The 12,762-nt window shown below is 39.6% G+C and overlaps 2 protein-coding genes across 3 annotated transcripts in view; one reads left to right on the top strand and one right to left on the bottom strand.

Moving 5' to 3' along the window:
- MRPS12 (mitochondrial ribosomal protein S12) overlaps positions 1-12,762 on the top strand; it is a 295,484-nt gene that overhangs the window by 111,809 nt on the left and 170,913 nt on the right. The window lies entirely within an intron of this gene.
- Positions 2,555-12,762, bottom strand: part of ACTN4 (actinin alpha 4) — a 34,074-nt gene continuing 23,866 nt past the window's right edge. The window contains exons 8-21 of one of the 2 annotated variants that reach the window (XM_063431231.1): positions 12,664-12,749; positions 11,690-11,782; positions 10,838-11,068; positions 10,575-10,722; positions 9,550-9,700; positions 8,609-8,717; positions 7,333-7,473; positions 6,951-7,133; positions 6,740-6,874; positions 5,924-6,103; positions 5,507-5,653; positions 4,608-4,688; positions 4,023-4,181; positions 2,555-3,937 (exon numbers count right to left, since the gene is read on the bottom strand). In XM_063431231.1, coding sequence (XP_063287301.1) covers positions 3,779-3,937; positions 4,023-4,181; positions 4,608-4,688; positions 5,507-5,653; positions 5,924-6,103; positions 6,740-6,874; positions 6,951-7,133; positions 7,333-7,473; positions 8,609-8,717; positions 9,550-9,700; positions 10,575-10,722; positions 10,838-11,068; positions 11,690-11,782; positions 12,664-12,749 — 2,003 coding nt within the window. In that variant the 3' untranslated portion in view covers positions 2,555-3,778. The remainder of the gene's footprint in view (positions 3,938-4,022; positions 4,182-4,607; positions 4,689-5,506; positions 5,654-5,923; positions 6,104-6,739; positions 6,875-6,950; positions 7,134-7,332; positions 7,474-8,608; positions 8,718-9,549; positions 9,701-10,574; positions 10,723-10,837; positions 11,069-11,689; positions 11,783-12,663; positions 12,750-12,762) is intronic. The other variant, XM_063431230.1, reaches the window with a different exon arrangement.

Raw genomic sequence — 12,762 nt, 5'->3', positions numbered from 1 at the left:
ATATATATATATATATATATATATATATATATATATATATATATATAGAGAGAAATACATATAATTACATAAAAGATTACATTAGTATACACGTAGAATTTATATACCTATAAATGCATATATATTAAAATTCTACGTGTATATTTAAGTAATTTATCATAATTATGTGATTTGATTCATTAAAATTTGATTGACATGCCTGACAACACAGGGAGAAAGTGCAGAGAATAAATTCGCAAGCACTATATTTGACCCTGTATCTCTCAAAGACACCATAAAACCTGTATATAGGGGGTACTGTTTTACTCGGGAGACTAAGTGGCTACTAAAAAAGACTAAACATACCCCACGTTCAATACCTTGGGTTGTCTACTTTTTCAAATGGTATGCCATTATGGGGGTAATTCTCATTCCTGGGCTACCACACCGTCTCAAAGGTAACATTACTAATCTGGCAAATTTCAATTTGAAAATGGAACGTTCTATATTTGACCCTGTAACTTTCCAAAACACCATAAAACCTGTTAATGGGGGGGTACTGTTGTACTCGTGAGACATCGCTGATTACAAATATGTGCATTTTGTTGCAGTAAAACCTAACAGTATTATGACATTTACAGCTAAAATGTGAGGCGGAACTACAAATTAAAAAATAATAATTAAAATTTCAGTTTTTTTTAATTTTATTCATAAAGAATTGTTTCATATATAAATATTTTATATGAAATGAAAGCCCTGTTTCTCCTGAACAAAATGATATATAATAAGTGTGGGTGCACTTAATATGAAAGAGGTGAATTACGGTTGAACAGACATATAGCGCAAATTCCAGTTTTTGTTTACGTTTTGTTTTGATCAGAACGTGTACTATTGACTCCGTCCTGAAGGGATTAAAGGTTTTAAAAGGTTATTTGTATAACAATGATATTGTCCGAAAGTAAAGTTTTTTTGCATTTTTCACACACAAATGGCACTCTCTGACAATATTGTTGTGATAAGTTTTACAGTTTTGAAATCATAATATCTGAGTTCAGAGAAGTCTCTCCCATGTACAGGTTTTATGGTGTTTTGAAAAGTTAGAGAGTCAAATATAAGCCCTGTAATTTCATTTTTTTTTACATTGAAGTTTACCAGATTAGTAATGTCTTTGAGACCGTATGGTAGCCCAGGAATGAGAATTACCCCCATGATGGGATACCATTTGCAAAAGTAGACAACACAAGGTATTGCAAGTAGGGTATACCCAGTCTTTTAGTAGCCACTTAGTCACAAGCACTGGCCAAAGTTAGCTTTCATATGTGTGAAAAATGCCAAAAACAAATATGAACGCTTACTCTGGCCTGTGTTTGTGACTGTTTTTTGCATTTTTCACACAAAAACTAAATATGAAAGCTAACTTTGGTTAGTGTTTGTTACCAAGTGGCTACTAAAAAAGACTGGATATTCCCCATAATGAATACCCTGGATTCTCTACTTTTGCAAGTGGTATGCCACCATGGGGGTAATTCTCATTCCTGAGCTACCATACGGTCTCAAAGGCAACATTACTAATTTGGCAAATTTCAATGTGTATAAACTGAAAAATTTAATGTGCTATGTTTCACCCTGTAACTTTACAAAACACCATAACACCTGTTCATAGGAAATCAGAAATTGCTGAATACAAATGGTGTGTTTTTATTGCAGTAAAAGCCAACAGTATTCTGGCATTCAGTTAAAATGTCATGCAGAACTTAATAAAAAAAAAAAAATTTCTTAATTTCCCACTTATTTCTTTTCCCCCCCACATTTTATTCATATTAAATTAGGTTTATTATATAAATATTTGATGTGAAATGAAAGCCGTGTTTCTCCTGAACAAAATGATAATATATTATGTGTGGGTGCACGTAATATGAAAGAGGTGAATTATGGTTGAACAGACATAGCGCAAATCCCAGGTTTTATTTTGTTCAGAACTTGAACTATTGCCTCCGTCCTTAAGGGGTTCAAAATTCAATTTTAGTCCTTTTATTTTGTGACCTGTAACTTTATTTAGCTTTTTTTATTTTTAAATAAGTGAGAATTTATATATGTATGTTACACATCAAATTAAAGTATTTTTTTGCCTAAAAGCAAACAAAAACGGTATATAATATGTGTTGGTATAATAAATGAGAGACGCAAATTGAGGTTTAACACAAACTGCAAAAAAATTCTAAAATTGCTTCTGAAGCGGTGTCCTTAACCCCTTAAGGACACACGACATGTGGGACATGTCATGATTCCCTTTTATTCCAGAAGTTTGGTCCTTAAGGGGTTAAGAAAACATTTGGTACAAGTGTTATTTTAGTGACACATGAAATAATGGGAACCGTCATCCCGGTTGCCCAGAAGGGATCATGTAGCTTTATAATATTGGGCAGTACTGAACGCTAGTCTTATGAAGACACTGCTGAGTAACTGACAGGTAAAAAGTGAGATATATAATATTCCCCCATTCACCCATCCCTGGGACCCACACAGAGGCAATGTTCAAAGTCAGATCTGTAACAAAGGACAAAACAGCAGAAGCTATCTTAAAAATAATCACTTTTATTGTTGTGTAAGGAGAGGCAGGAATAATGGACAGTAGGATGCTGCCCCTCAAGCTCTCTCTCCTGTACGGCAGCCAGTATAAAAAGTGAGACAAGGAATGTTACAGACAAAAATCAGCACTCTTTTATTTAAAGAAAAAAAAAAAAACTGCAAATATATGTTTTGCTAGGTGAATATATATATATATTTATCATAAATCCCCTAAATTAAGTAAATAGTAACCCTCTTAAAGTTTTTTTTTTTCCTTCTAATTTTACTTTTTTGGTCCTTCGAGAGAGAGAGAAAATATTTCATAGCATAGTATTTATTCTGTAAATGGGCCAAAAGTGAAATTGTTGGGTGGGAGAAAAGAGGGGTAACACCCCAAACAGAATGGAGCTCCTCCAAATAGCATGCAGCATATTCCCATCCTCAGAGAAAATGCAACAGGAATGTAGTTGTAGGACAGTGGCGGTTTAATAAAACATTGGGGGAATATGTGCACGGTTTCACATATCCTCTCCTCCTGCAACATGATTATTTAGGGATCTTTAGCTGGCCTAACTGTCCTGCCAATAAGGTCTTCCCTTAGATGCCCCAGAAGTGTTTGTAACAGATGTGAGCATATGAACACTAGCTGCCTTTTCCGACAGACCTGTGTGTTTCCCTATTAATTTAATATTTATGACTGCTCAAGGGAAGCACGCATACTAAAAATGGATCTCTCCCCTGCCTGCAGTGTGGAGCCCTCCAGAAGATTTATAACGCTGCCCTCATAAGAGGCAGACAAACACAGTATGAGACCCCCAGCTGCTCTAGCACTGGGAATCCGCCACACTCAGGTGTGAAAGGACCAGGAATAAATAAACCAAGGGAGATTGGGGGTGGGGGAGGAATGTGAGATATGAAAAGATTATCCAGAAGCTCAATATATGTGCCAGCAGTGTGAGCAAGCATCCCTTACTCCTTAGCCATTGCATAGATAGCTTTGAAGAGGGGGAGGATTGGTCTGGCACCCTCCTCCCTCCCTGCAAAGGGATTGAAAGTTAACATGACCCCCTATTACTCCTTGGTGATAGGGGCATGGAATAACCCAACATTCCCCTTGCTCTTCCAGAGCTCAGTCTATGCCATAGGAAGGCATTATTAGCCGATAGGGGGTGATTGCCACTTCACCAAAAGAGACCCCCCCCCCCCCCCCAATCCTATCCCTACTGTTCCCTCACAGGTCGCTTTCACCATACAAGGCAGTAGAAAAGGACATGTAATCCAACGCTCCTGGTACTGCATCAGGACCCTGATAGGGAGCCATGCGAGCGATACAATACTCTGCTTGATCTGGCGGTAGCTCCCGGCGCAGCTCTGCTGCAGTTATATAGTTCTGAAACAGAGAGAAGGTGCATGAATGACATTGGCAGTAAGAATTCTTCCAGCAAATACATAAAGTGACTTAGCCCTTCACTCACCTTATCCCCAGCCAACACCTTGAAGGAGGCAATGACTTGGTCAGCAGTGTCTGTGTCTGTAGTCTCCCGAGACATGAAGTCTATGAATGCTTGGAAAGTCACCATGCCAGAGTTGTTTGGATCAACGATGGCCATGATTCTGTTGAACTCTGCCTCTCCCTAAAGACAAACAGCCCATTAAGGAGGCAATTTAGACAGGGCATGTCAGCAGCAGTTTTAAGTGGTGTTAGGTGAATCACAGGGCAAAATGGAGATGCGCATACCAAGCTGTATCCCGTAGAGATAAGAAGAGCTCGGAAGTCATCCCCATCCAGGGCAGCAATTCTCTTCTTTTCCAAGAGACAGTGACAGACACAGAAGAAAGCAACAGCAAAGAGAAAGAAGAAAAAATGCAGTGGGATGGTTGTGAGCAAGACGAAAAATGAAACTTTTTACATATACAAGCAGGAATGTTGTATATGTAACAACGGTTACAGAACCAGCAGTGATTTTGTCGTCCACATGAAAGGAGTTAAAGGCGAATAATATGGAAAAATAGGCAGCCAAGAGAAAGGAAAGAAACTAGCAGACGGCTAATTTGGGTACCTGTCTGTCATTCTCCACATCATATCCCAGACTGATGAGACAGGCTTTGAACTCTTCAGGTCCCAGAGCACCTGTATGGTCCTGAGATGGGCAGGACAAGGTGGGAAAGGGAAGGATGGATCCGGAGACACAAGTCATGAGATGACATGATGGTGACGATCAGAACACAAACAGAAGAGAAATAAAAAAAAAAATACACGTTACACAATGTACAAATGACACAATGACAAGGGACAGATGGACCCTTTCCTCTGTGATGTCTTATTGTTAAATAGTGCTAACCTCCCAGAGGAAATGGAGAGGACAGGAGGGTGGGATGGAGAAAAAAAAAAGGGAAACAAATTTAGGTCATTCCTAATACACTTCCATGTATATAGTGAATTACTTCTGGCTATCTGGGGAAAAAAAAAAAAAAAAAAAAAAAAATACACCAATGAATTCCCCCAACTACCACTGACTCAGGGCCCATTGACTCCACAAACACCTGAATGACTACAAAGTTTCACCTCTCCCTATTTAAGGCTCTGAAAATATGAGATACCAAAAAAAAGCCTTATTTACCCCATAGATCTAGACAACATAAAGAGAGAATAACACTGAAATAGCTACCACTAAGAGCAGCACAAACAGCAAAATATAAAGAACCTCGCTACGAATTCAAAATCCCATCATCTAGCAGAATTAATGGAAGTCCAAGTACATTATAAAAATTGAATAAAATGTAATATTCATGCATTTGTTATCTGCTTGAAAAAGTATCCCCCCCCCCCCCAAAAAAAAAAACCACAAGAAAACCCACAAACACCCTTATATTTTACAGAAGATAATCCATAGTCTACCAGTGTCAATACACCAGAGTATGAACACTGTAACCTGAGAAGATATAACATGCATCTCACCTTGTCAAAGTGGTTGAAGGATGCCCGGAACTCGTGCATCTGTTCCTGACTAATGCCTTTTGCATCACGGGTTAGGATCTGATTTTCCACCTCATTGATAGTTCGTGCAATAGTGGTAAGGAGATGCTCCCAACCAACTCTGATGTGCTGAAAAGAAAAAAAAAAAAATCTCCCCTTAATGATGCAGCACACACATTCAGTGCAGGTACAGGTGGACTTACGTCAGGCCCGTGCCGGATACATGCATATGACAAAAAAAGACTTGACTGTAATAAACATTTTGCCTTTGAGCTCAGGATGTTGGAGATATTAAGATTATGGTAAATCACAGATTTAACCCATTTACTCTGCATTAAATCAGTGCCAACATGGACCACTATTTTGACCTGAAGCCCTATACTTTGCTAGGAAGCTCACCTCCATGGTGTAATTGGTGTGCTTGTTGTCAAAGATCAGAGCTTCCTGGATGAGTTGGTGCTGCTGTTCCAGCTTGTCAATGTTGGGTTTGTAGTTGGCAACGCTCTGTTCATACTGCTTCAGATGAGTCATCTGATCCTCTAGGGTACCATGCATCTCAATGGCAATCCTGCCAATCTCCTGGCAAGAGACAAGTGAAAATAAAATTAAAAAAAAAAAAGACAGGGAGCAGAAAGTTGCTATTAAAAGCTAAATTAGTGAAGTTCGATCCTATACAATTGTCCTGATACTCTGATAGAATTCAATAGTGGTTGCTGGAGCTTGCCAGCAGAGTGCACCAAGCAGGCAGGTTCCAGGACACAGCTCTTTAGAATGGAGTACTACATTAAAAAGAGAGTCTGGTATAAACAAGCATATAACAGTGAGCCATTCCTCATGCAGGAGCCTTGTTTCTCAAAGACAGATAAATTCATGATGCCAGTCAGCTTCTGTAAAAAACAGAATTGCTGAATATTTGTCTAAAGCAGAGAATTCTGATTATTAGTTCCTTTTAAGACAACTTGGATTATAGTTCCAATACTGGTAAAATAGCTTTGCAAAATGGGTAGATGTCATGGAGGGAACGCTCACAGTAAAATAAATTTGCTTTATAAATGAATGAAACTAGATAAAGAGGTGTAATGAAGATTTACAGTCATTTTAAGAGAACATTAATGTTTATGTACAATTCGGATTTGTAAACTTATCGCAGAACAAAATACAACTACTGATATGGATCTTCAAAAAAATAAAAGCTGAAAAAAGTGCTGCATTTACCTCCATTTTGGACTGTAGCCATGGTCCCACTACGTTGGCCTGGTTTGCAAACTGGAGACGCAAGCGCTCATTTGACTGTTGCTTGTCTTGCTCGGTCTTCAAAGCAATGTCTCTCCTTGGGACCAGCTGCTGAACCTGAAGAAAGGAACATGTGGTAAAATCTTGAAACGGACGGTGTTTTGTCAAGCTCGTGGAACCCTCTTGCAGTTACCTTTTCCCACTTTGAGTTGATAGTCTGCGGTGTTACCGCGGTGTAAGGATTCCCACTGGCAAGCTTGATATGGTTGTAATCTGCAATCTTCTGGGCTTCATTCTGGATGCCAAGGATAGCCTCCCTCTCACGGTCAGCATCTGGAAGAGTGGACTTGAACTGCTCATGGGCTGTAATGAGACCCTGAGGATCAAAATGGAAGAAAGTTTACCTTCACATTGAAACCAAGAGCCGCTTCTGAGCAATTCAAAATAATTTTGCAGTGGTTTAACTGCTATTTTAGACAATTTCCAATTCCCTGGTTAATTGTTAATTCACAATTTTAGTGCATACAACCAGTGTGTGGGAAAACAAAACAAGTACATGGTTAGCATGTCATCACCTCAATCTCTTCAATGGTGTGCACAATGAACATGTCCTGAAGATCTTCCATGGCCCCTTCCATCCAGTTGTTAAAGGGCGCTGCTCTCTTGGCATACTCCAGGTACAGCTGGTCGATGGCTTCCAACTGCTTTTCTGTTTGCTACAATAAGATAGAAACAAACATTCAATTGCATTTTACTTACATTGTTTGGAGGAATTTACAATTTGTGTCTGGTTCTAAGGCTGAGGTAGTATCAGATAGGACCCAGAGATTATGAGAAACACACAACTTTATGTATAGGATTTAAATTGCATGTTCAATGAAGGGTAATTTTACTTAAAATTTCGGGAAGTGTTTGTGATGTAATTTGATTAGGAGGCATTGTGTATGAAAGATATATCATGTTTGGTCTCAAATTAAATTGTCTGGATTCACAGAGATGATCAGACCTGGTTACAAATATTTGAAGCACCTGTACATAAATATATTTCATCCTTAATTATCAGTCAGCTTTGAAATACAATAATTGCACTTTAAAACAGATTCCAACAGCCACCAAAACTCTCGGGGTCAACCTAGAATCCAAAATACACTTAAAAGTGTATCTCAAATAAAATCACCCCCCTCTGAAAATAAATAAATAAAAAAAAAACACAAAAACCATCACACTTGGCAGTGGATTGTCATTTCCTTACCAAAGCACTCAAGACAAATACTGGTGGTTTGCTAGTACACTGAAGTATTTCGATTTTTTTTGTGTTTATTTCTTTATATTCTGTCTAAAATTGTGTAATTTGACTGATATTTGGATGCACTGTTACTATTTTAGGTAATAATAAAAGTTTCTTTATTAAATTCTGCTTTTGTCTGATACAAGAATCATATTACTGAAGAAACTTCCAAATTAGTACTGAGGTTTCATAGAGGTCTCTGCTATATTGTGTTTTTAATCTAATTAGTTCAGGGTACGTCAAGACCCATTTTTAAATTCCCCTGATGGTGGCTTTATATTAGAAGAAGAAAAAACACAAACATTTTTAGTCTAGCGCAAAGTGCTTTTTAACCCCACCACCCAATGAAGCAGGTAATGTGCACGCCTAGAGTCGCCTGTTTTTCACACACCATATAACGTTTTTATTGCAGTCTAAGGTCATGTGAAAGCGTCACATATGTTATGCTACAAGAATATTGCATCAAAAGGAACCATCGTACATGGAGCTAAATATATTTTCCTGAAACCAAAACACCGCATGAATAACAAATTCTTCCTTAGGTCACCAAAACATGTTCTCACCTCCAGCGCTTCTCTTCTTGTGTGCGTCAACGATCCCAAAACATCCCACTGGTCACAAATTTTCTGACAGCGAGCATTCACGTTGGGAGAGTCATAATAATCAAGCTCACTGTGTGGAGAAAAAAAAAATGCAGTCATTGGAAGTATTCTTCTTCACTGAATTAACAAGTCTCCTCAGAACACAGCTTACTTTCAACTCCCATAGCCCTCTACACATCTAATACAGAACTCCTGGGATAGGAGTAGTTAAACACAGGCCGTGGAATTTAAAAGCAAACTGTAATTTCCCAGATTTTAATAGGTTTACAATTCCCTATATTTAAAGGGTCACCCTGAACCCAAAACGTCATCTCAAAGGAATGGGGTCTGGCAATCAGGCATTATCTTGCCTTCCAGGGTTAAACTATTTGTGAAATGGACGTGTAGAAATGCAAGAAAATTAAAACATTTTAATGAATTTCCCCCCCATTCTTAATACACAACCTAGACAGAATGTGAAAAGCTCAAATCCCAGCAAGTTACGCCCATGTTACAGGTATAGGCAAATGTCGGCACTCCAGATGTGGACTCAAGCTCCCATAATTTTCTTACAGCCATAATGCTGGTAAAGCTTCAGGAGATATGTAGTCCATCACATCTGGAGTGTGACATCTGTTACAGGGCAATAAGATTTAAAAAAAAAAAAAAGAGATTATAATGGTCAGCTTGTTAGAGAAATGTGTACTATGTGTATGTACTATACTTGTAAAATCTGCAGCAAACAAAAATGAAAACTGTCTCCGTGTATATAAAGAAGAGCAGGCAATTGTTTGCAGTAGCAAAGATTAATGGCAACAAGGATCTTGTTTTCCAAACGTCACAATGCCTTGATGGAGGGAGAAGCTATAGTGCCAGGAAAACCGGACAAATGTGACCCCTAAAATATCCTTCACACTACTCACTTCAGCTCCTGTGCAATAGCAGCAATTTGTTCCACTCTGTCCTGGTGGGCAGCCAAGTCGCTCTCAAAAGCCTCGTGTTTGCGAATGAGAGCCTTGATGTCGGCTAGGGTGGCACTCTCATAATCCTTCTGCTTTAGCATAGCCTCCTTACCTGCAGAGAATGGGGCGAGAAAAAGCACTTTTATATCTCCTACTAGATGGTCCCATCTCTAAAATTAATGCATTCAGAGGTTACATGTGACTAGACGACCCCCCCCGCCCCCCCCACCTTTTAAGTCTGAACATTATTCTTACAGTTCTGGTTTCTTCTGTTTAATGGGTGCACTATTCAAATCCCCTAATGCTTTTCCAGTTTAATGGATCATCAGTAAAAAGTCGCTTCATTCAGTAAATATTTTGAAAAAGCACAAACTAGGACAAGGTCTTGAAATGCAGCTGCAAGAAAGTCTTAAGTGGTCACTGCTGGCTGCCTCTCGCAAACAAACTTATCTTTTTCACTATACTTAGCCACAGGTGCACAGGGGTCTCACACCCAAGATGTACTGTGATATCTAATTCACTGTTAGCCTGGTACAAAGCTACAATAAATAAATGAAAAGTAGGAGCCATATACTGGTCATGACACAATCCTTTTAAATTACCCTTTGGCTAAACCCCATTAGTGTCCACCAGTATGAAAATACACTTCTATTTTCCAAACTTTACAACATCGACTTTATATTGCATAGCATTTGTAAAGTGTAATTTACACATTGAGTTTGTCCCTGTAAAGTGTTTTATTTAAAACAATACGTTACACAGCAAATAAAGTGGCGCGGTTTGTCCAGTCTGGCCCAGATGTTATTTTCCTTTGTGAATGAAGACTGTTAGGCCTGGCTAGCACGCTTTCAAGCAAGCTAGACTGAGCAGTGAATTCTGGGAATCTTCGTCAGTACCTCACACATAAAACCGTTACAACATGTTTATGGAGAGTCTATTTAAAGCCCAGTTTTTCCGGGCCCCAAGAAGCAAACTCCACCTCTTACCATCGGTCCAGCTTTCATGAATTGTTGCTTTTTGATGAAACTTCACAGCCAAATGTTCAAGTCTCTCCAATCGGCGAACCTCATTCAAAAGCCATTCCTCATAGCCTTTCTCAGCTTGCTCCAAATGCTGCCAGCCGTTATTAATGTCCTGTGGAGGAAGAAGACAGGGGGAGAAGTATTGGCAAACATGCGATTTACACGTATGGAAAATTAGCAAGCCGCATATTGGCATTGCTACCCTGCTTCTTGTGTCAATTCCTCACCGACACCATCTTGCCTTCTGACGGCATGAATGCAGGGCGATTGCTAAGTCTCAGTTTGGTCTGCAGGGTGTTGAAGTTGATCTCCAGCTGGCATTTCTCTTGTACTTTGGGAGGTTTGTGCACACGGCGATATTCACGGAAATCCTCCAGTTTTTGCTGCATGTCCTGCATTGTCTTCTCAGGCACGCGGTCTTCCAGCCAAGGAATTGTGCGACTGATCCATTCAAGAAGCTAAAAGGGGGAAAATTACAGGCTTACTAAACTCAAATCACAAGGAATCTAATACTGCACATCCCCCAAACCTGACCCCTGATCATGAAACAGATCTGATGCTGCTCTAATCTTCAAGGCACACAGGTCATGGGCTACTTGTGTCTGCCGCTATTCTACTTGAGAGTATGTCTGAGACCAAGCACAAACTGCATTAGGGGAGTACATTACAGGGTAACGAGTCAGGAAGCCCAATATTTCACTTAACCCCTTAAGGACCAAACTTCTGGAATAAAAGGGAATCATGACATGTCACACATGTCATGTGTCCTTAAGGGGTTAAAGGGCAGGAAGTGTTCAGAAAATACTGCTTCAGGTGGGTGAAGGGGTTCCTCGCATTGATAAGATGCTGTAAATCTACACTAAATAGGAGGGGAGGGGCTTTGTGGCAGATCACAGCAAAGTAAAAAATTAAGATAATTCTGCTGAGTTTTTTTCTTCCTTTTCTTTTGGCAAACCATTTAATAAAATCTTTAAACTAGGCCTCTCCCCTCTGTCCCTTATTCATAGAGAGAATATAAGTTAATCTGTGAATAGAGTATTGGTTATCCGAAGATTTTAAAGTACTAAGGATAGACTCACATCACTAGCAAGCTTCTCGTAATCCTCCATCAGGTGCTCATTCTCCTGATTCACAGCTAGTACCTTGCGGATCCTGTTAGCTGCAGTCTCGGCCTAAACAGAAGAACCATGATAAGAAATTCACAAATTGCACCAAACAGACTAAGATAAAGGAGCCAAGAATACTGCACGCCATCCAAAGCCACTGAGAAGAGCAAAGCAGTATACCCATTGCAGGTTGCATTGCACACATTTGCTTCTCCAGTCAAGCAACATATTACAAGGACAGGCAGACAGTTTAAACAGAGCACCAATACATCTCAAGTAAACCCTCAAACCTACACGAAAAGCCTTCTATTAAATATATTGCGCTTATTCATCCCTTGATGCACTCTTTAATTACTCCTCTGCCGGGGGAAAGCTTGCAGCCAGCCATTTGGATTGAAGGCTGAGATACGGGGCCTGTGCACAGAAGCCTGGTGCTGCACATTACAAAGCTGGATACAATATGTTATGTGGCTTTTATTGCACAAGTCATCACGGGTGCTGCTGTGGTGAGGATGAAGAAAGAGATTGGCCAAGACTAGACTCAATATGAATAAGCAGATTTTTACAGCTGTGATTGGTTAATAGCCTGACCAGCTCAAACTTCAGTCCCAACATTTACTATTGCCTCATAGGTGCGTCTGATAGAAGCAGCAGCACTTCATGAGGATTTTCTATCGAGAAATGCCTTTTCTATACTAAAAGTTTTACTGCCTTGATTTACATAGAGGTGTATAGCCTGAAAAAAAGAATCATAGGGTTTGGGGAGAAGGGGGTGCCTTAATTTGCTGCCAAGATGCATTGTAAATACGTGCAGCGATTTTACAGAGAGGATAAATCACCGAAGGGCTTTATTCCTCCATAAGTATAGTGTTATTGAGGGAGCAATCCAGTGAATGATCAAAGAGAAACAGCACTCGGGCCATAAGATGCTGAAAGCCGCAGCTCACCTTCAGAGCCCCAGAGAAAGCGTGGTAGAAGCAGGAAACGTAGGTCATTATGGCCTTCTCATCAGGCCTGAGAGTGCCTACTATATCTGCACAGAGAAA

The sequence above is a fragment of the Pelobates fuscus genome, chromosome 9 (genome assembly GCF_036172605.1).
Source record: "Pelobates fuscus isolate aPelFus1 chromosome 9, aPelFus1.pri, whole genome shotgun sequence".
In the NCBI taxonomy this organism is placed as follows: Eukaryota; Metazoa; Chordata; class Amphibia; order Anura; family Pelobatidae; genus Pelobates; species Pelobates fuscus.
Note: the sequence above shows the minus strand (reverse complement) of the source record. Positions and strands in the feature narration are given on the sequence as shown.